At 39.1% G+C, this 22,147-nt stretch overlaps 1 protein-coding gene across 1 annotated transcript in view; it reads left to right on the top strand.

Moving 5' to 3' along the window:
- The window catches only part of trip10a (thyroid hormone receptor interactor 10a), a 77,710-nt gene that overhangs the window by 19,663 nt on the left and 35,900 nt on the right, over positions 1-22,147 (top strand). The window contains exons 2-5 of the mRNA XM_057860990.1: positions 11,480-11,595; positions 15,975-16,031; positions 18,758-18,905; positions 20,713-20,775. Of these exons, the coding sequence (XP_057716973.1) occupies positions 11,480-11,595; positions 15,975-16,031; positions 18,758-18,905; positions 20,713-20,775 (384 nt within the window). The remainder of the gene's footprint in view (positions 1-11,479; positions 11,596-15,974; positions 16,032-18,757; positions 18,906-20,712; positions 20,776-22,147) is intronic.

Below are 22,147 nucleotides of genomic sequence, written 5' to 3'. Positions count from 1 at the left end.
CATAACTTTGACTTTAACAAAGCTATTTTTTGCATTAGTTACATCCCAAACATCTGAATAATGTTTTCCTTTTACAAAATACTATGAACAACCAGACAAATAGAGCTTTAGATAGAATAGTAACAATTTATTCACACACAACGACTGAGAGATGACGGTTTGTCGCCGAGATGACGCCGTTGTCGCCACGTCAGCTGTGTAAACTTTTCCCTCATCGTTGTCTGTCTCACAAAGATGGATTATTTTTGCATTTCTGCGGGGTCTGCTAGGCGAGCCGCTCCACGGGGGGTTTCACTCGTTTTGCACGATCGTCCAGCGCCTGGTGTCCCAGGCGTCCTCTCGTTGTTTTGTCCGGTCGGAGCGCCGCCTGGGCTCAATCCGCCAGCGCTTTGACAATGCTGGCCGGCCGTTCACTGCTGTTGAATGGGCTTGTCTAGTCTTCCAAAATGCGCTACTGCCCTCCAGTGGCCAGTTTTATTGCTTTAAAATTGGTTTGGAGCGTTTTTCTTTGTTTCTCAGATACAGCGGAAGCTATATATGCTTCTTATAAAAAAAGATAAAAAAAACGCAAAAGACATATAAATACGGTTGTGGGACAGTTGAGCATTTAAAAATAAAACATATTTATACGGTTCCGGGAGCAAATGAGTTAATAATGTTATTGGATTATTAGTATGATGTCATAATTCCTATTATCGTGTACCTATAAAAAAAACATCTCTCTTTTCATTTTTCTGCTGATGACCTGCACCTGTATTTGCCCCTGAGACACAATGAACAAACTGCTGTCACTAAATTGATGGAGTGCATATCCGATGTGAAGCAGTGGCTAGCACAAAACTTCTTACATCTTAACCAGAGCTAAACAATCTATTACTTTTGGCACGCCTTCTATGATGAGTGCCCTTGAGCCCAACTCTGGTGCACTGGCTCCCTTTTTTAAGACACACGTTAAAAATGTCGGAGTGATATTCCATAGCAGGCTCAACTTTGAAAAGCAGATTAGTTCTGTTGTAAGAGCAAGTTTTTTTCCAGCTCTGTCTCTTGGCCAAAGTGAAGCCTTTTCTTTGTTGCCACAACCTTGAGAAGGCAATTCATGCTTTTATAAGCTCAAGGCAGGACTACTGCAATGCACTTTATATTGGTCTTCCCAAGTCCTCAATTACTCATCTGCAACTTGTTCAAAATGCTGCTGCTGGATTTTTAACAGGTACACCTAGACGTGAACATATTACCCCCATGTTATCATCGCTCCACTGGCTTCCAGTCCATTTTAGAATTGTTTTCAAACTTTTACTGTTTGTTTTTAATTCTATTAATTGCCACGCTCCTCCTTATTTATCGGAAATTTTAACCCTCCGTACCTCTGGCAAGACTCTTCGTTCTACCGGCCAACTTCTTTTGCAAGTTCCGAGGTCGAAACTTAAACAGTGGGGAGACCGATCTTTTGCGGTTGCTGCCCCCAGGTTGTGGAATATCCTTCCCCCTGAAATTCATACCACTACGAATCTAGGCATTTGCAAGTCTCTGTTAAAGACGTTTTTAGACTCGCCTTTTCCCCAGATTAGGGTAGCCTGGTTTTATTTCTTAAGGGTTTTTAATGTTTTCGGATTTTATCTGTTTTATTTTTTTATTTGCTGTGTGACTTTTATTGTGATCCGCTGTTTTTGTTTCATTTCTTTATGTCCTTCTATAATACTTTCCTGCCTTTTATTTATCATGAGCCATGTTTGACTTTGTTGTAAAGCACTTTGATGACCTTTCGGGTTTTGTAAAGGGCTATATATATAAATTTGATTGATTGAATACAATGTTTGAGTGCAAAGCCCTTCTTGTAGGTTTTTCGGTTTCTGAAGTTTTGTAGGAAATACAATTAATTTCCTCATTAAAAGAAGAGGACAGAACGTCGGCTTTTCTTCATAGGAAACAATGTTTTTGCTTTTCCGCGAACCAATACGTCATACTGTGGCTTAATGTGGATTGGTCTCCTCCTTGCTTGAATGCTATAGAGGAATGCAAAGCGGTTTTTGTAGATAGGTCAATTTTGGTCTGAAGACTGAAATACACTTAATTTCTTCATCAAAAGAGGAGCAGAGAACGTCACTAAAAGCTTTTTATTTATTTCTTTTTTGAAAGGCAACAATGTTTACGTGAGTGTGACGAGAAGATCCATCGTCCAATCAGCAGCCGTAAATTTTTTGACAGTGAAACAGGTCTTGATTGGATCTTTTCAAGATTGATATGTGGAATATATTCTTACCGGTTATATGGAACAGTCACTCAGGCGTGCCAGCTTACCCATTGGTGTCCTGAGACGTTCAATCCATTTGAAGTGGGAGGGTTGGCAGTTAATGAACCTTTTTTTTTTTTTTTTTTTTTTTCTTTATCATTTGCTGCCAACCGTTCCCCTTCAAATGGATTGGACACCTAATAATGATGAACTAATTGGAGGGAGGGTGAATCTTGACCAGAGGAACAACCAGTGTAGTTTTTTGCAGCCCTTTTAGTTTTTGTCTTGTCTTTGTCTTGACAAAAATACTTATTAGTCTTAGTCATATTTTAGTCATTTCAAAATGTTTTCATCTTCCTCTAGTTTTAGTCAACGAAATCTCACATTTCGTCTAGTTTTAGTCGACAGTTACTCAAAATATTTTCGTCTGTAAAATTCAAAAGTTTTAGTCCAAAAATAAATCAAGGTTTGCAACAATTTCAGGTGAACATAGACAGATGAGCACTTATTGTAGCATCTACAATGACAACGCCAACTTTGTGATGATAATACGCGCAGCAGGAAAAGCAGTACATAACTTTCAATTCAACCTCCCTAGAAGCCACGAACTGTATGTAAAACTGTATGTCCGAGCGTTTAACATCGTCTTTACTAGGCCTGTCGCGATAACAAATTTTACTGTGCGATAATTTCTGTGCGCCCCCCCCCCCCCCCCCCCATTTTTAAAAAAAAACAATTTACAATAACAGTGAGAATACAGTATATATTTAAAGATCAAGTACACCCATTTAAACGTGAGAAATATTTACTCTTAAATTCAAAAATCAATCCGGAGCACTGACGCGGCTGGTATACGTTGAACAATAGGATATAATGGGAGCGATTGGCTATTTTTTGCCGAACCTGGAACGAAGATGCATTTTGCGCAGTTGCTAACAAGGAATCCGAACTTTTAACAGCACGGCTGCCGCACGTGCACGCGAGGCGATAAATCGCAGCGGGAAAATTACCGCCTTCATTTTTATTTATCGTGCGATTATTGCATATTGCGACAGGCTTACTCTTTACTGACCAGGAAAGCCAAGTGGCTCTGCTTTAGATTGGCCAGTGTTTTAAGAGGATGCTCGCCAGTCTTGCGCTAATGCCAACGCGAATGCTACGCTAACGCTAGGAGTTACATTTATCACTCAGCACAGACCTTTAAAGGCTAAAGCCACATTGCATATTCTTTCTTGTCAAGATAACAAAACAAATCTTACCGGGTTTCTAAACAAAGAAGATGGAGCACAGCCTAGCGCGAAATACATCCTAAATCCGTTGAGGAGAGTGAGTGAGAGGCGCAGCACATCTCACATGAGTGACACGACCCAAACATTGCTACAATACGACTTACTCCATGTACAATATGGAAATGTCACCCATTGTGAACATATGACGGGAACGATGTCGCATTTTAGACTCGTTGTCATCTCAACACTTGAAAACTGGCATTTGTCTCGTTATTTTCTAGTCTCCAAAGCCACGTTTTTAGGTCGTCATCGGTACGTCATTGTCATGAAAAATTTGAAATATTTTTGTTGTCGTCATTGTTGACGAAAACAACTCTGGGAAGAACAAATTTTATTTTTTAACTCATTGGCATCGAACAACTGCCACCCTCCCACTTCAAATAAATTGGACGTCTACTAGTCATAAACTCATTTAAATTCACAACAAAAAGATGATTGGACAACCATATGACCTGTTGTCCAAAAATGTCCCAGACAACATAATTACTTGAATCATGTATGAATAAGAGCACGTGTTGATGTTTCATGCTGATGTCTTCGGGGCAAACCAGTCAGCTGACCCAATAACCACACTCACACTGCAAATAAAGCTAAGAATGTTCCATATCTTCCAAGTATAATTTTACACTACATTTGTTGTCAATTTGCTGTTGTCATGCATCATAACATTGCGTCCCAGAACCAGCCTCATTACATGGATATGAACGCAAAGAGTAAGCCATGTTGAGTATATTAGTGCCATTATTGTATACATAAATACACACTGAATTCTCTCAATGCCATTCGAATTGAAATGAGTTTGTCAGTGGTAGAAGTCCTGGAAGGGCTTGCAGCGTTTTTTTTTTTTTTACCCTGGAAAGTGGACAAAAGGAGAAAGAAGAATAAAAAATATAAAGAGAATATTTACTGTTTTTATTAGTATTTATTTATTTATTTGTTTGTTTATTTATTTTTAAAGTAAATAAACACAACATTAAAAATAAAGACTCAACAAGAAAAACATCGTTTTCTACAGTGTTGTTTTTACAGCCCGTTTAATATTTGTCTTTTGGACAAATACACGTTAGTCTTAGGCTAGGTTCACACCGCAGTGGCCTATACTACGAACGGAGTTCAACCTCCCCAGAAGTAATCCAGTTTACTAGCGGGTAACCGGAGTTGACAAAACCTGGTTGTCTAGTTTGTGGTCAATCGGTGCTACGACGCTGATTATGAGGTTGATTAGTCGAACCTGTGTCAACCCAGTCAGAGTTACTGCGCGTTCACATAAAAGGGGGCGGAGACCAGAGTCAAACACTACTTGTGACGATGGCACGGGCACCTTACTTCACGGAGGAGGAATGCGCGATGATTAAAATCCACCCTCACCGCGAAATCCAACACCGATTCGGCGAGTAGAGTTCGACGGGTCTATTGACAGCGAATTTACAGATCGTGTGATTTGTGAATGCGTCAATATGCCAGTTCACTTATGTCCATCAAAAGAAATAAAGCCTGCTGTTAGGACAATAAAAGAAGATTTGGTACGTTAACAGTAAGAAATAATTTATCGCGCATCACCACATGAAGCAGGATGATTGTATGTTTAGTCCCCTTGACTGTATGAATACGTATGTTCTTTTTTTAGTTTGGGGCTAAAAAATCCAGCCCGACCCGAGTCCGATCAATCAACTTGATTTGCAGGCCCAAGCCCGACCCAAAAAAAAAAAAAAAAATGTTATATTTGTGAGGACTCAAGGAGAAGAAGGAAATGCGGGATGCCATGCGTTGTTGCGTAAATTAAAGCCCGTCTTTTATAACGAATTTTCACAGTTAAACAAGACTGTAAGATGCATATTCAATAAACATTTATGTCTTTTATATTTGTGCGTCTGTCCTATCAGTGGATTTGACAATTTAATCTCTTCGAGTTGGCAGAAAAAAAAGCAAGTTTTCTCAATGTTTAAATAGTCTACATTTTTCTATGATTATTATAACTGCATTTACACAGCGAAATAACGCTGGAAAGTTCGTTAAATATATTTCTTGTATGAGAGCAATGCTCCGCATTCGTTTACATTCAGCGATTTTAACAATCAATTTGAAGCGTTTCCATACCCCACTCCGAATCGCACGGCATACAGTGTTCTTACGCAGGTATTCAGCATCACAGATGGAATACATATATTGTCCCTAGCAAAAGAGCGCACGGACAGGCACACAAGCTGCGCGGTTGTGAGGGCCTGACTCGGCGGGTTACATTAGTGACGTCCGCCTCGATCATTTGTCACAGGTAAAGAATTCCCTAAGCTGAAAATCTATATCTTTCATGGAGAACATCTTCCGGGTACGCCAGCGGATTCTGGCGGTCTCCAAAAACCCATGCCCTCCGAAGAGAGCCCCTCACAATCCGCGCGCCAATGTCGTTTGGGTCGTCCAGGTATGCTGTCATTGTCAGGAGGACACGTCCGCGGAGGAGTGCTGTTTAAATATAGCGTGGTTAATTAGAATTCTGGGGTTAAGCAAGCTCTAACTCTGAGACGACCAGGTTTGGCGTGTGGCGTGTGTTGCCATGGCAACACTTCTCAGTTCTAACATATCCACCTTTCGTAGTCTCGCTTAGCTGCGAACTTAGGTCGCACGTGATGAAGTTACTCTCGAAGTTACCCTGCTAAGCCAGAAAACCGGCTTCGTAGTATAGGCCACAGGTCTTAATGCACAAATCTGATTTTTTTATGTTTTTCCTACTCGAGTGAGGCATTAACTTGACGGTCTGATTGGGACAGGGCGCATAAAAGTGGACCATTTCAAATTCGATCTGGGCCAGTTTTGTACGTGGTTAAAATCCAATCTGGGCCACATTTTCCCGGAATGTGGCTGCGGTCTGAACTTTCAAGTCTTCCAAATCGGAATTCATGCAACAAATAGCAAAGAACAAGAGAGACAGGGAGCTACGGAAGTGATGGAACTGTGCATTAGCATTAGCGCCTAGCTTGAACTCTGCTATTAGGTAAGAGGTGGGCTTGACGACAGTCATTAAAAAATGGCGGGGATAAAAGGATAAGCCTTTCTGTGCCCTATTTGAGCAATATTTTAGTGTTGCCTACATGGCCGAGATTCGGGGCAAACTGCCCGTATGTGTGTGCGTCATGCATGCACAGTGCATGCATGCGTTCTATCAATCCACATAAGCTTTGAATAAAATACTAACCAGGGATTTATGTCTGTTATTTGTGTCTTCATTTTGGAAATCAAAATGTGATCACCCTAAAATGATGTAGAGCCAGCATCTGAAGTCATTTGTTTTGATGCTGCTGCACATGTGGGTCAGTTTGCGCAGCCTGCGAGTTAGTGCGCATGTGTGCTACATACAGGCTCAATGGAAAAAGGCAGTCTTAACGGGTATAAATCTAGGCTTAGTCAAATTTAACTCATTTAAAAATATGTTAGCCTGCGTCTATATCGCCGTCAATAGCCGATGTCAACAAAACAAAAACACAATAATCGCTTAAGAGGATGCTTGCTATGCTAAAGGTAATGGTAATGCTAATGTGAACGCAATTGCTATGTTAAAGCTACGAGTTACAGTAGTGTGTGCTGATCACTCAGCACAGACCTTTTAAAGGGTAAAGCAATATTGAATATTCTCTCAAATCTTACCATGTGTTTCAAAACGAACAAGCCTGGAGTGTAGCCTAGGTTGAAGGACAACATAAATAGCAGTGAGGGAGAGGCACAGCATATGCAACATGAGTGGCATGACCCAAACTCTGCTACGTTGCTACACGTACAAAAAGCAAATGTCACGCTTGGTGATCATATGACTGAAATAATGTCTTATTTACGACTCTTTGTCCTTTCATCAGACAAAAACTGGCAATCATTTTGTACGTTATGTATTGTATGTTTCGTTTCATCCAGTGACTTGTTTTTACCTCGTCACGTCATGGTCATGACAGAAAAAAATTGTTAGTCAATGAAATATTTTTATTATCGTCAACGTTGATGAAAACAAACATGGTTTTCCATTTTTCGTTAAATTCACCATAGGTCATTTTTAGTGTTAATCAAAATAACTTTTCTACAGCATGTATGCTCCATCAATCCATGAAAAGTACACAGAGCCCTGACATTTTAAATGACACTGCCCTAAAAAGCCCTTCTTTTTCCCTTCAACAGGGAGTGGTCGGGTCACACACTTTGGGCGAAACCATACCTGTGGGCGCCCGCATGGCAGCATCGCTGTTTAACCGAGCCTCTGCCTAGTCTACGCTGGGCAAAAACACTTTTCTAACCGAATTAAGACTTGCTACCAATAGTAAACTATCACCTTTGAGGTTTTTTGTTTCTTGTGCTGATTTTATGGGCCATACGCTTGTTGCTTTATGTTCATGCTTGTACAAGCATGCGTGCCATGCACGAGCTTCACAAAGGAGGCATAGGAGGCATTTACACTTTCGGGCGGACGTGGAAGTTATAAAAGTGACTCCATATACAGGGTTTATGCAGGTCATTAAAAAGCATTAAAACTCATTAAATGGATCATGTCAAAATTCAAGCCTATAAAAGCATTAAAAAGCATTAAACTAAATGTTCGAGGCATCAACAATTATGCAAACTTGATGGTTAAAAACCTTTTTTTGCTTTTTTTTTTTAACATAATTGTTAGCGTTGTCGAATATCAGGTAGCAGATACTATATTATGACTGACTGTGGGGTTCACAGGGGACAATAAAGAGCTGAAACGGGTGGTGGGTGGGTGGTTATTCATTGGGTTGAGGTGGACTTTTTTTTAAAGTAGACAACTGTTTTGAGTGTCATAATTATTGCTTATTCTCAGGGGTACAAATACTTATGAACCCCAGTAAATTACAAATAAATGATTGAAAAATCATGCAATGTGATTTTTGGATTTTTTTAGATTGTCTTTTTGAGTGGAAAAGCATCTATGATTGAAATTTCAGACCTCCACCTATTTTCTAAGTGGATAAACTTACAAAAAATCACAAGGGGTGCAAATACTTCTACTCCTCACTGTACCTCATTCACTGTACTGAAGCTGTGTGCCTTTGTTGTTTTTGTTATTATTTTGAGCCAGAAGCACTGTGTGAGCCATATGTGATATGGCAGTGCTTTATTGGCACTTTGCAATGGCACTTGACTTGATTAAAAAAATACCTGATGTTTGAATTGTTTTGATTTTAACAAATAATTTAGTGGTGCAACAATGGCACTTTTTCCATTACTTCTGTTGAAGTTTTTCTCTAATTTTTCACAAAATGTTTATTGGAAAACCTTGAAGTTGTTACATTTATCATTATTAAAGTATCCAGTGGGGCATCTCAATACAATTAGCCATAATATGTTAAGTCCACGACCGCCTATACAGGGGTATGAAAAAAATATCTGAGCCTTTTGGAATTTCTAACATTTCTGCATAAAACCACAATCAAATGTGATCTGATATTTGTCAAAATCACGCAGATGTCTGATTAAACTAAAACCACTCAATCATTTATAGGTTTTCATATTTTAATGAAGATAGCATGCAAACAATGACAGAAGGGGGAAAATAAATAAGTAAACCCTCTGCCTAAGGAGACTTAAAGAGCAATTGAAACCAATTTTTACTCAACAATTTAGGTAAGGTGTGTTCCCAATCACTGAGCAGTTTAAAGCTGTCCTGTCCACGATAAAACACACACCTGGTAAGAATTGTCTTGATGAGAAGCATTGTCTGATGTGCATCATGGCTCGGTCAAAAGAGCTGTCTGAAGACCTGCGATCAAGGATTGTTGACTTGTATAAAGCTGGGAAAGGCTAGAAAACCATCTCTTAAAGTCTGGATGTTCATCAATCGACAGTCAGAGAAGCTGTCTACAAATGGAGAGAGTTTAGCACTATTGCTTCTCGACCAAGGAGTGGCCGCCCACCAAAGATGACGCCAAGAGTTCAGCGCAGAATACTGAGAGAGGTAAAAAAAACCTTAGTCTCTGCTAAAGAGTTACAGAAATCACTGGCACAGTCCAATATCTCTGTGCACACATCAACGATATGGAAAACTATGGCCAAGAATGGTGTTCATGGGAGGACTCCCCGGAGGAAGCCACTGCTGTCTAAAACAAAACATTGTTGATCGTTTAATGCTCGGAAAAAGGCACTTGGACACGCCACAGAAATTTAAGCAAAATATTTTGTGGACTGATGAAACCAAAGTTGAATTGTTTGAGAGTAACACAAAACATCATGTGTGGAGGAAAAATGGAACAGCTCACTAACATCAACAGGTCAACCCCACTGTGAAGCATGGTGGAGGGAGCATTATGATTTGGGGCTGTTTTGCTGCCTCAGGGCCTGGACAACTTAAGAATGAATTCGAAGGATTATCAGGATATTTTACAGGAAAACCTGATGCCTTCAGACAGTTAAAGCCAAAAAGAGGATGGATGCAGCAACAAGACAATGATCCAAAACACAGAAGCAAATCAACTTCAGAATGGTTTCAGAAGAACAAAATACACGTTCTGGAGTGGCCAAGTCAAAGTCCAGACTTGAACCCCATTGAGATGCTGTGGCATGTCCTATAGACAGCGATTCATGCCAGACATCCCAGGAATTTAACTGATTTACAGCAGTTTTGTAGAAAGAAATGGAGCAAGATTAGTCCTAATCGATGTGCCAGACATATCTGCAGCTACAGGAATAGTCTGGTTGGAAGTTATTGCGGCCAAAACGGGGGGCCACAAAAATTTGATGGTTTACTTACTTATTTTCCCCCCTTCTGTCATTGTTTGCATACTATCCTCATTAAGATATATAAACATATAAATGTTTGGGTGGTTTTAGTTAAGAAAGACACTGTTTTTTCATCTGTGTGATTTTGACAAATATCAGATCACATTTGATGTTGATTTTATGCAGAAATGGGAGAAATTCCAAAAGGTTCAGATACTTTTTCATACCACTGTATTGGTTTGATATACAGTACTGTGCAAAAGTTTTAGGCAGGACACCTGCCTAAAACTTTTGCACAGTACTGTAAATATATATATATATATATATATATATGTATATATATACACTGAGCAAAAGTTTTAGGCAGGACATCTGCCTAAAACTTTTGCACAGTACAGGTGTCCTGCCTAAAACTTTTGCACAGTACTGTATGTATCAGATTTTTGGAGTTGGACAATAAATATTGGGACATCTGTTAAAAAGATTTAATCGGACAACTCCACTTACAATTTATGTTTGTGTGAAACTCTGTAGTTGTGCATGGGCATTAAATTAGTTTAAAGTGGCATCTAATAGCATTAAATCAGATTTGCTGATACAGTAGAAACCCTGATGTAGTAGCTTTAAAAAAACAAAAAATTCATAATAATAACAAAAATATTTACTTGTTTGATTTAAAAAAATAAATAAATAAAAATTACACAAAGAGAGTATTTACTGTTTTTCAAATGGATTGTGTGTATATAGCCATCAGTGGCAGTCAGTGAGTTAAATAACGAAGTGTACTTACTTTCTTCACATGGTTCTGAGTGTTTCATAGCGACTTGTGTGGTATCCATGTGAAAGTTTCAAGTTACCAAATATGGTTACTTGTTCTTTAAATGTTTACTATTGTAACATTTGGAATGCTGGAGTTGAAATAGGCATGAGGAAATGTTGGGGTTGCGTTTCCGGCATAGTTTTAACACATGGGTGTGAACCTATAATTGCAACAGGCTCTGTAACAACGAGGCACATTTTATGAATGAGATATCAAACAGGCAGTTCATGGAAAAACATACATTTATACGTATGTTAGATGTTACTACTTTGCAACATGCAGTGTTCATTTATTTCTGCGATGAAACATTCTTGACCGAGTTCCAGCCGGTGGAAAATTATCTCAACATGATTCACTTCCTGCAGCGTCTCTTTGCCCTAATTTGTCCATAATGCTCGTTTTAATTCTTCATATTTCCTTTTTAAGGACCGATGTGACGTCATCGAGAAGCACACGCATTCTGGGATCGACCTGGTGGAGAAGTATGTGAAATTTGTGAAGGAGAGGACTGAGATCGAGCAGAACTATGCAAAGCAGCTGAGGTGGGCCTTGTCCTTCTCCCGCATGGTCTTTTGCTAAGTGTGCGAGTGTATTTGAAAGGGCTGTTTATGGCATGTTTGTCTAGTCTCATGACTCTATCGGAACACACTGGCCTCATTCTCCAGCTGCAGTCCCTTTGCTCCCACTCGCTGAGCATGCGCTGAGGAAGTGGGAGCAGACGGGCACATGACACACAGGATATGTTCGGAGGAAGAAGACAAGATTCAGGAAGAGGAGGGGCTCTTTTTGGGGGGTGAAGTTGGGGTGATACTGTGGTTGCGGTGGACCGCTTATGAGTTTCTGCATGATGTCATTCATCTTTTACTTTCATCGACACAAACCTGAGTTGAAAACAGTCGGTTATGTTTTAACCAAACCTTGGATTTTGGATACTCTAGCTTTGGTGTGATTGTTTTACACTGACCTGTTCGGTTTTCATATAAATTAGGGGTGTTAAAGTCATGTTAGTCGTGGGCCACATAAGATAAGGTTTCTTCTGAAGGGCTATTATCTTGGCCAACCCACATAAATCTTTTACTCTTTTGGCCACCATTGATGACGTCATGGCACCCCTACCATTCCAAATGGCTTGGACGTCTAGCGCCGTCAATGGCAGGGAAAGTAGAACTGTCACGATTAATCCACTAAATGTTTACTAAATGAATCGTTGCATATTTTATATTCAGCGACATTGTTGAAATTGTCAATTTAAATTTGTTTTGCATAAAATTTGTTTTCCGAAAAAGGGACAATGGAAATGGTAAATATTGTTTTTTTTAAATTGATTAAAAAACCTTACAAAATATTCTTTTTCTATATGTATTTATTCGTTTGCTTTGACTTTTTATTTTTTACTTATTTACCATTTTAATAAACAAAAAATGGAAAATCGGCAAACATTTTTTTTTTCAATAAAAAAACACATCCTTGTTTTATTTCACTTATTCGTTAAATGATTTTTTTTCATTATGAAAATCATACATATATTATTTCTTTTATTTTTATCTTATTTATAGATTAAAAAAAAAAAAAACAAAGGAAAAAAACTACACAAAACTCCCATGTGGCACATTAAACTGTTTAGCTTATAAAGACACACACAAAAAAAACCCATCCCTTTATTTTATTTTTTGATAAAATTTAAAAAAAACAACAAAAGTAAAAACAGTGAATATTTCATTCTTTTCTACATTTCATTTTGAATTTTTAAATGTTGTTAAAAAAGGGAAAATCCCCACTCCATAATGTCCGCTTTCTGGATTATGGAAATTTTACTTGTAGTAAATGTTATTTCTGCTACAAAAAAAAAAAAAAAAAATGGAAGTCGTCTCCGGGCTGCCAGTTTGACACCCCTGATATATAATTTATATATACAGTACTGTGCAAAAGTTTTAGGCAGCACCTGCCTAAAACTTTTGCACAGTACTGTATATTTTTATTATATTATGTATATACAGGATGTACTGTATGTATATATTTTCCCCAAGTGGAAGCTTCCATGATCCTAATAAATTTAATAATTAAAATAAATATATACAGTATCGTGCAAAAGTTTTAGGCAGGTGTCCTGCCTAAAACTTTTGCACAGTACTGTATATATATCAGGGGTCGCGTTAACCGAATATTTTCCGTCGTTGACCGATTTTTTAAAACGGTGACGGAAAGAACAGAAGTCCACCTGTCATTTTGACAGGTTGCAATTCACACCCCAGACCACAGGGTGGCGAGTGAGCATATTAATTAGCTATTGTCTCTCTTGATGTATGACGTCAAGAGAGGCCTTACTCTGAAAAATGTCAAGGCAACTGAGTGTCCGAAGTTTCTTCAAAAAGCCCCAAAACGACGATGGTGTTGATAAAAGAGGTGAAAAAACAGGGACTGCACAAGCGGGCACGCAATTCAAGTCCATGCGCACCAGGAGGAAGGTGTAAGACTCCGATCAGGCCACAGCAGGTGAACTGTTAATTTCATTGTTCCATAATGTAGCCTACCTACTGGGGCCACAGTCAGCTGTTTTTTTCACTGCGGAGAAAAAGTTACATATTCATCTGGTTGATGTGTGATGGCACGGTGTGGATTCTCTGTTAAGCTTGTTCGGACAGAATATTAATTTAAAATGAATGAAAACTAAATACTATTGAATATGTTGAAGCGGTATGCAATGTTAAGAGTCTTGTTAGCTCGAATTGCTGTGTCCAGCCGCTGTAGCTCTGCTGCTCTCTGTGAACTCTCTATTCAAGCCGGAACGCGCGCGGCTCTTAAGTGTCAGTCACGTGACTGTGTCGTAGCCGCTAATGCGCTCGGCCAAATGGACACACAAGTACGTAAGGTGAATTATGCCAAACAAAGGGTCACCACAATGTCATTATCATCATTTTAAAATTTTAAGTGACGGGTAAAAATAGATTATGACCGGATTTTTATGACCCTGTCAGCAAAATGACAGACAATGAAAAAGTCTAGCGCAACCTCTGATATATATTATATATAATATATATATATATATATATATATATATATATATATATATATATATATATCACACTCACCGGCCACTTTATTAGGTACACCATGCTAGTAACGAGTTGGACCCCAATTTGCCTTCAGAACTGCCTCAATTCTTCGTGGCATAGATTCAACAAGGTGCTGGAAGCATTCCTCAGTGAGTTTGGTCCATATTGACATGATGGCATCACACAGTTGGTGCAGATTTGTCTGCTGCACACCCATGATGCGAATCTCCCGTTCCACCACATCCCAAAGATGCTCTATTGGATTGAGATCTGGTGACTGTGGAGGCCATTTGAGTGCAGTGAACTCAATGTCATGTTCAAGAAACCAGTCTGAGATGATTCCAGCTTTATGACATGGCGCATTATCCTGCTGAAAGTATCCATCAGAAGTTGGGTACATTGTGGTCATAAAGGGATGGACATGATCAGCAACAATACTCAGATAGGCTGTGGCGTTCCAACGATGCTCAATTGGTACCAAGGGGCCCAAAGAGTGCCAAGAAAATATCCCCCACACCATTACACAACCACCACCAGCCTGAACCGTTGATACAAGGCAGGATGGATCCATGCTTTCCTGTTGTTGATGCCAAATTCTGACCCTACCACCCGAATGTCGCAGCAGAAATCGAGACTCATCAGACCAGGCAATGTTTTCCCAATCTTCTATTGTCCAATTTCGATGAGCTTATGCAAATTGTACCCTCAGTTTCCTGTTCTTAGCTGAAAGGAGTGGCACCCGGCGTGGTCTTCTTCTGCTGTAGCCCATATGCCTCAAAGTTCGACGTACTGTGCGTTCAGAGATGCTCTTCTGCCTACCTTGGTTGTAACGGGTGGTTATTTGAGTCACTGTTGCCTTTCTATCAGCTCGAACCAGCCTGGCCATTCTCCTCTGACCTCTGGCATCAACAAGGCATTTCAGCCCACAGAACTGCCGCTCACTGGATATTTTTTCTTTTTCGGACCAATCGCCGTAAACCCTAGAGATGGTTGTGCGTGAAAATCCCAGTAGATCAGCAGTTTCTGAAATACTCAGACCAGCCCTTGTGGCACCAACAACCATGCCACGATCAAAGTCACTCAAATCACCTTTCTTCCCCATACTGATGGTCAATATGGACCAAACTCTCTGAGGAATGCTTTCAGCACCTTGTTGAATGTATGCCACGAAGAATTGAGGCAGTTCTGAAGGCAAAATGGGGTCCAACCCGTTACTAGCATGGTGTACCTAATAAAGTGGCCGGTGAGTGTAATATATATATACACACATATATACATGAAAAATCCGTAAATTTATTTTTGTGTTAATTGGAAGCATTTTATTAATTGTGGAATTATGTTTGCATCACTCCAACAACATCAGCGTAAAAACAGGGTTCCTGCAGATCCTTGAAAAATCTTGAAAGACATTGAATTCATTATTTTAAAAATTACACTTGAACTCATTGCCGGCCATTGATGCCGCTAGACGTCCAATCCCTTTTGCTGCCAACCTCCCAGTTCAAATGAACTCCTAGTTCAATTGGATGTCTCCTAGTGATTACCTCATTTAAAGTGTTAATTGCGTTTTTCAGAGCAACACGATTAGACCTCACTCTATCATCGTCTATGCAAGCCATTGAGTGAATTGATATTAAAATGTCTTAATCCAATTTTCAAAAGTCTTCCAAAATAACATTAATCTACTTTTCAAAAATAATAAAATTTACCCATTGACTGTCGTGGCAACATCGTAACATCACGGAACTAGCTTAGTGCTCTGCTGAACAAGACAGATTCTACAGTGTCAGCTAGTTATTTAATCAAACAATCACTATTTCTAAGACTAAAACACACTCGGTTTTTGATGCACTTTTGTCTTTTCTCAGGAACCTGTCAAAGAAATTTAATATAAAACGGATGGGCAAAGATGAACCAGATAGCAGGTAAGCAAAGATGCAGTCAATTTGCATGCCGCATGGTTGCCAAACTCCCCAAATCCTAGTTTGGAACAATACTCATATTGTATACCGGTGAGCGGATTATATAAAGTAAATATAGGTCATCCCCGGGTTACGACGTACTCGACTTGTGCGATTTCAACTTTACGGAGTCTCGTCCGCCATTTTCTCCAGTCGTTTTCTATTTATTCTTTTAATGTATTCGCATATATGGTACAAAATTGCACCTTACAGTATCTTATTTTTTACTTTATTAATATGACGTGTTCTGTCCTCATTAAATGTTAAGTTGTTCAGCTTTACAGACATCAAACAATTGTGCTTTTTGAAGCTTTTCACTTTTGAAAATTTATAAAGCTGGAACACCCTTATGTGCAGTTATGTTCAAAACGACACGGATTACAATAAAACACTTGACACAAAACAATTGCTGTTCAAACGTCCATCTAGTCGGATCAATATTTAAATTTAGAGGATTAAATTAGCCTAGTTTGCCGAACAAAAGTCCGCCAGCTTAAATGCTATGAATGCTAACATTTTTACGATTCTCATAGCAAGTTGCTCACACGCAGCTCAACAAACTGTTGCTGTAAACTTAATTACAAATGTATACACAAACATATATTAGCTGAAACAACTTACAACAAAATACAATACTTTTGGACTTTTTGTGTACTTATTTGGGGTATTTAAAGGGTTAAGATCTAAATAATTGTTGGGTTAAATACAATGAAAAAAAAAAGCTTTAGGCATGTAAGTAGGGGCCATAACCAGAATGTATTTCTGTATTTATTCACAATCAATTTAATCAATTTGTAATTTTATTTATTCATGAAACATATTATTTAAAAGATACAATAACGAATAATAATAATACAGTGTTTTCTAATTATAATTTGAGACATTTTGCCCATATATATGGACATCAAATTAAGGCCACAATATTTACATGACCCAAAATATGATATCCACATACAGTGAAGAAAATAAGTATCCCTGCTATTTTGCAAGTTCTTCTACTTAGAAATCATGGAGGAGTCTGAAATTTTTATTGTAGATGCATGTCCACTGTGAGAGAGATAATCTAAAAAGAAAAATCCAGAAATCACAATGCACGATTTTTTAAAACAATTTGTGTTATGCAGCTCTAAATAAGTATTTGAACACCTGTCTATCAGCTAGAATCCTGGCCCCGAAAGACCTGTTAGTCCGCCTATTAAAAGTCCACCTCCACTCAATGTATTATCCGGAATCAGATGCACTTGTTTGAGGTCGATGGCAGCATAAAGACACCTGTCCCCACCCCATTCAATCAGTAAAACTCAAACTTCTAACATGGTCAAGACCAAAGTGCTGTCCAAAGACAACAGAGACAAAATAGTTCACCTCCACAAGGCTTGAAAGGACCACGGAGCAATTGCCAAGCAGCTTGGTAAAAAAAAAAAAAAAACGTCGACTGTTGGAATAATCATTAGAAAATGGAAGAAGCAAAACATTGGTGGTTAATCTCAATCGGAGTGGAACCCCATGTAAAATATCACCTTGTGGGGTCTCAATGATCCTAAGAAAGGTGAGGAATCAGCCCAGAACTACACGACAGTAGTTGATCAATGACCTGAAAAGAGCTGGAACCAGCGTTTCGAAGGTTACTGTTGGTAATACAATAGACGATATGGTTTGAAATCATGCATGGCACTGAAGGTTCCCCTGCTTAAACCAGCACATGTCAAGGGCCCGTCTTAAGTTTGCCTATGACCATTTGGATGATGCAGAAGAGTCATGGGAGCGAGTTTTGTGGTCAGATTAGAGTGAAATAGAACTTTTTGGTTATAATTCCAGTAACTGTGTTTGGAGGAAGAAGAATGATGAGTACTATCCCCAGAACACCATCCCTACTGTTCAGCGCAGGGGTGATAGTATCATGCCTTGGGGGGTATTTTTCTGCGCATGGGACAGGACGACTGCACTGTATTATAGAGAGGATGACTGTATTGTATTGATGATTGTATTTTGAGATTTTGGGGAACAACATCCTTCCTTAAGTCAGAGCATTGAAGACATGTTATGCCTGAGTCTTCCAACATGACAATGACCCAAAGCACACAGCCAAGAAAACGCAGTGGCTCCGGAAGAAGCATAACAAGGTTCTAGCATGGCCTCGCCGGTCTCCAGACCTAAACCCAATAGAAAACCCTTGGAGGGAGCTCAAACTCTGGTGGTTGGGCCAAGATCCCTCCTGCAGTGTGTGCAAACCTGGTGAAAAACAACAGAACACGTTTGACCTCTGTAATTGCAAACAAAGGCTACTGTTCCAAATATTAACATTTGTGTTCTCAGGTGTTCAAATACTTATTTGCAGCTCTGTCACACTAATAAATCGTTAAAAAATTGTACATTGTGATTTCTGGATTTTTTCTTTTTAGAATATCTCTCACAGTGGACATGCACCTACGATGAAAATTTCAGACCCCGCCATGATTTCTAAGTGGGAGAACTTGCAAAATAGCAGGTTGTTCAAATACTTATTTTCTTCACTGTATGTGAAAGCTTTATTATTTACCAAAAATATTCACTTGCCCTATTAAGTTTTAACTGGTTTAAATGTCTCCTAAAGAAGCTGGAGTAATTAAAGCACAAAAGTTCTGACTGTTATCCTCTATTACAATATTGCTGATATTGCCCTTTTTTCCTTTCCTCCCCAAAACGGTTAGGCTGACCAGCTACCAGTCGTTTATAGAAATCCTGAATGAGTTGAACGACTACGCGGGCCAGAGGGAGCTGGTGGCCGAGAACATGCTTATGAACATTTGCGCCGATCTCACCAAGTATCTGCAGGAGCTCAAACAGGAGCGAAAGTCGGTGAGCTACCAAGATCCCCCAGAATCTAAGTTAAAGCACATTTGGATGTCTTTGTTTTCCTGTGCCTGCCACTCATACTTGGGCCTTCATCTGGGTCAGAATTATGTCCAGAGCATCTTTCCTTTGCGAAAACCTCTCCATCGCTATAAAAAATGTAGTTTCGCTGGTGGTTTGCGGCTAGCTACAACTCCACTATTCCCTCCAGCTGGCGTATTACTAAACCAGTGTTGTTTTCATCAACAATGACAAAGAATAGGGGTGGGACTGTACGGGTAACTCACGATGAAGCCTGTCGCAGTATGCAATAAGTCAATTATTCACTCGGTAAATAAAAATTAGGTAGTAATTTTCCCAGCTGCGATTTATCGCCGCGTGCGTGCATATATTTGTGCGTGCCTGTACGTTCGTGTGTTAGCGTGTGCTGCTTGCACTCGGCACACGTGCGTATTGATTGCACACAAATCCATCGCAGACAAATACCTAAACTATTTTTTTATATATAAACAAAACTGACCTAAAAAAAATAATCCTAAAACCTTTTAATCAGTTTTTTTTTTTTTTTTTTTTTTTTTTTAAGGATCTATTTATCGACCCTGGTTGTTTATTTTTTTTAAGGTTTCAAATTTTTGTTTTTAATTAATTGTTTCTCTTTAATTTCCCCAATTATATAGAAAACGTTTGGCTTCTATTTTGAGTTTTAATGTTCAATTTTTCCCATCGAATGCTTTTCTTTTGGTGATCAAATTTTTTTTTAAGTCAATATCAATGTATTAACGACAGATGCGTAAAAATAAAAATGACAAGAAGTATAAACTCAAAACAAAGTCAGCAAAAGGCTGAACGGCTCCAATAGAAAGGAGTATATCTGGTCGCTGTATCAATTCCTTATTTACAGTCTTTCTGACTGTTTTCTGGTGGTTCAGAGAAACAAACAAAAAAAATCCTCCGCTGGGTAACAAAAAATATGGTGGATCCTACCAGGTTGAAGGATGCCAAATAGAAGTTGCGCGTGCGTCTCGCTCCTGCAGTGAGGCACAGTTCAACGGGTCGTCTGTAGATAGCTCGCCATCTTGTCTCTCAGTTGGAAATTTTCATTCCAACAGCTGTTCAGTCGCCTCTGAATCAAGCTTTAATACGCTATCGAATCAACAACAATAATAATAATAATAATTGGAACACTAAAGAGGTCTAAATACAATTAAAAATAAAGTTATCATCGGGTGAAGTCAAAAATAGTGCAATGATACACATTAAAAACGACAGAGCAGGTGGCAGGTGAACATTCGTTCATTCGCTGCCATTCCACCCAGTTCAAATGGATTGGACGTCTACTAGTGATAAACTCATTCCAATTCGCAGCAGAAGCTTGTTTTTCTGTTTATTAGTTGTTTGTAGAATATCCTAGAATTATTTCCTGACCAATGTATCGATAATCGTTGTATCATCGTGAGCTTTGAATCGCAAATCGTATCGTATCGTGAGGTAACAAGAGGTTCCCACTCCTAATTGTTATGGTAGTGTGCAGATTCTGTTCATTGAAGCCAAACTAGATGCGCAATGATGTGCCGTCTCTTGGTGAGGAATCGTTCCTTGGCTCCGTCTCGTTAGATTATCAGACTGACTGCAGACGAGACGTCTCATGCAGACACGCTGGCATTTGTCCTTTCCATTTTGATTTTGTTCCATCGTGTTGTCACTATTTACCCTGCGCTTACACACAGACGTTTTCCCCCGCTGTCACATGACCCCCTCCAGCAGCCACCCTTCTTTTCCCCCTCGCTAACTCTATTTTTACAAATGTCTGCAGTATCTGATGGAAGCCAAGAAGGCCCAGCAGGCATTGGAGAGTACCAACAAGCAGCTAGAAAGTGTAAGTGTGGCCGTGTTCTTCACGTTAGACATGGTTTTAATGAATTGGCTGCCAGTGACGGCGATAGACGTCCAATGCATTTGAAGTGGGAGGGGTGGCAGCAAATGAACGGCTGTTCGTTTGCTGCCAACCATTCCATTTCAAATGGATTGGACATCTGCTAGTGACAAACTAATTTCAGTTCACAGCAGAAGGATGATAAGAGCCACATTCTGAGGAGGAGTAATGTGGAGTCTATCATCGTCAATGGCATCAAACGAGTTAATAGAAAATATTGTTATATTTTATGCGTTTTTAAAATTTATTTGAAAAACAGTAAATATTTTTTAAAAGTTGTTTTTAAATTAAAGTTTTTTCATTTATTTTTCATTTGAGTAAAAAAATGTCAATAAAAAGGGGAAATAATTTTGCATTATTTGTAATATTATTTACTATTATTTTGATTTAAAAATAATTTACATTAAATATGTACAGTGCTGGCCAAAAGTATTGGCACCTCTGCAACTCTGTCAGATAATGCTCAATTTCTCTCAGAAAATGATTGCAATTACAAATGCTTTGCTCATAATATATTCATTTATTTTGCTTGCAATGAAAAAACACAAAAGAGAATGAAAATTTTTAAAAATCATTATCGTTTTACACAAATCACTGCAAAATTTTTTGGCAGTCTTCAGATTTCATAATGCCATGCACACGGTCAAGCAGTCCAGTGCCAGAGGAAGCAAAGCAACCCCAAAACATCAGGTAGCCTCCACCATGTTTGACTGTGGATACAGTGTTCTTTTCTTTGAAGACCTTGTTTGTTTTTCCGATAAACTCTGTTGAAGCCTTTTCCCAAAAGCTGGACTTTTGTCTCTTCTGACCAGAGAACATTCTTCCGAAACATTTTTGGCTTACTCAGGTAAGTTTTGGCAAACTCCAGCCTGGCTTTTTTATGTCTCTGGGTCAGAAGTGGGGTCTTCCTGGGTATCCTTCCATAAAGTCCCTTTTCATTCAGATGCCGACGGATAGTACGGGCTGACACTGTTGTACCCTCGGACTGCAGGACAGCTTGAACTTGTTTGGATGTTAGTCAAGGTTCTTTATCCACCAGCCACACAATCTTTTGTTGAAATCTCTCGTCAATTTTTCTTCTCCATCCACATTCATGGAGGTTAGCCACAGTGCCATGGGCTTTACACTTATTGATGAGACACAGGAACATTCAAGTCTTTGGAGATGGACTTGTAGCCTTGAGATTGCCCATGCTTCCGCACAATTTTGCTTCTCAAGTCCTCAGACAGTTCTTTGGTCTTCTTTTGTCCATGCTCAATGTGGTACACACAAGTACACAGGACAGAGGTTGAGTCAACTTTAATCCATTTTAACT

This window comes from Corythoichthys intestinalis, chromosome 16, assembly GCF_030265065.1.
Source record: "Corythoichthys intestinalis isolate RoL2023-P3 chromosome 16, ASM3026506v1, whole genome shotgun sequence".
Classification (NCBI taxonomy): Eukaryota; Metazoa; Chordata; class Actinopteri; order Syngnathiformes; family Syngnathidae; genus Corythoichthys; species Corythoichthys intestinalis.
This window is presented reverse-complemented; position numbering and strand designations above follow the sequence as displayed.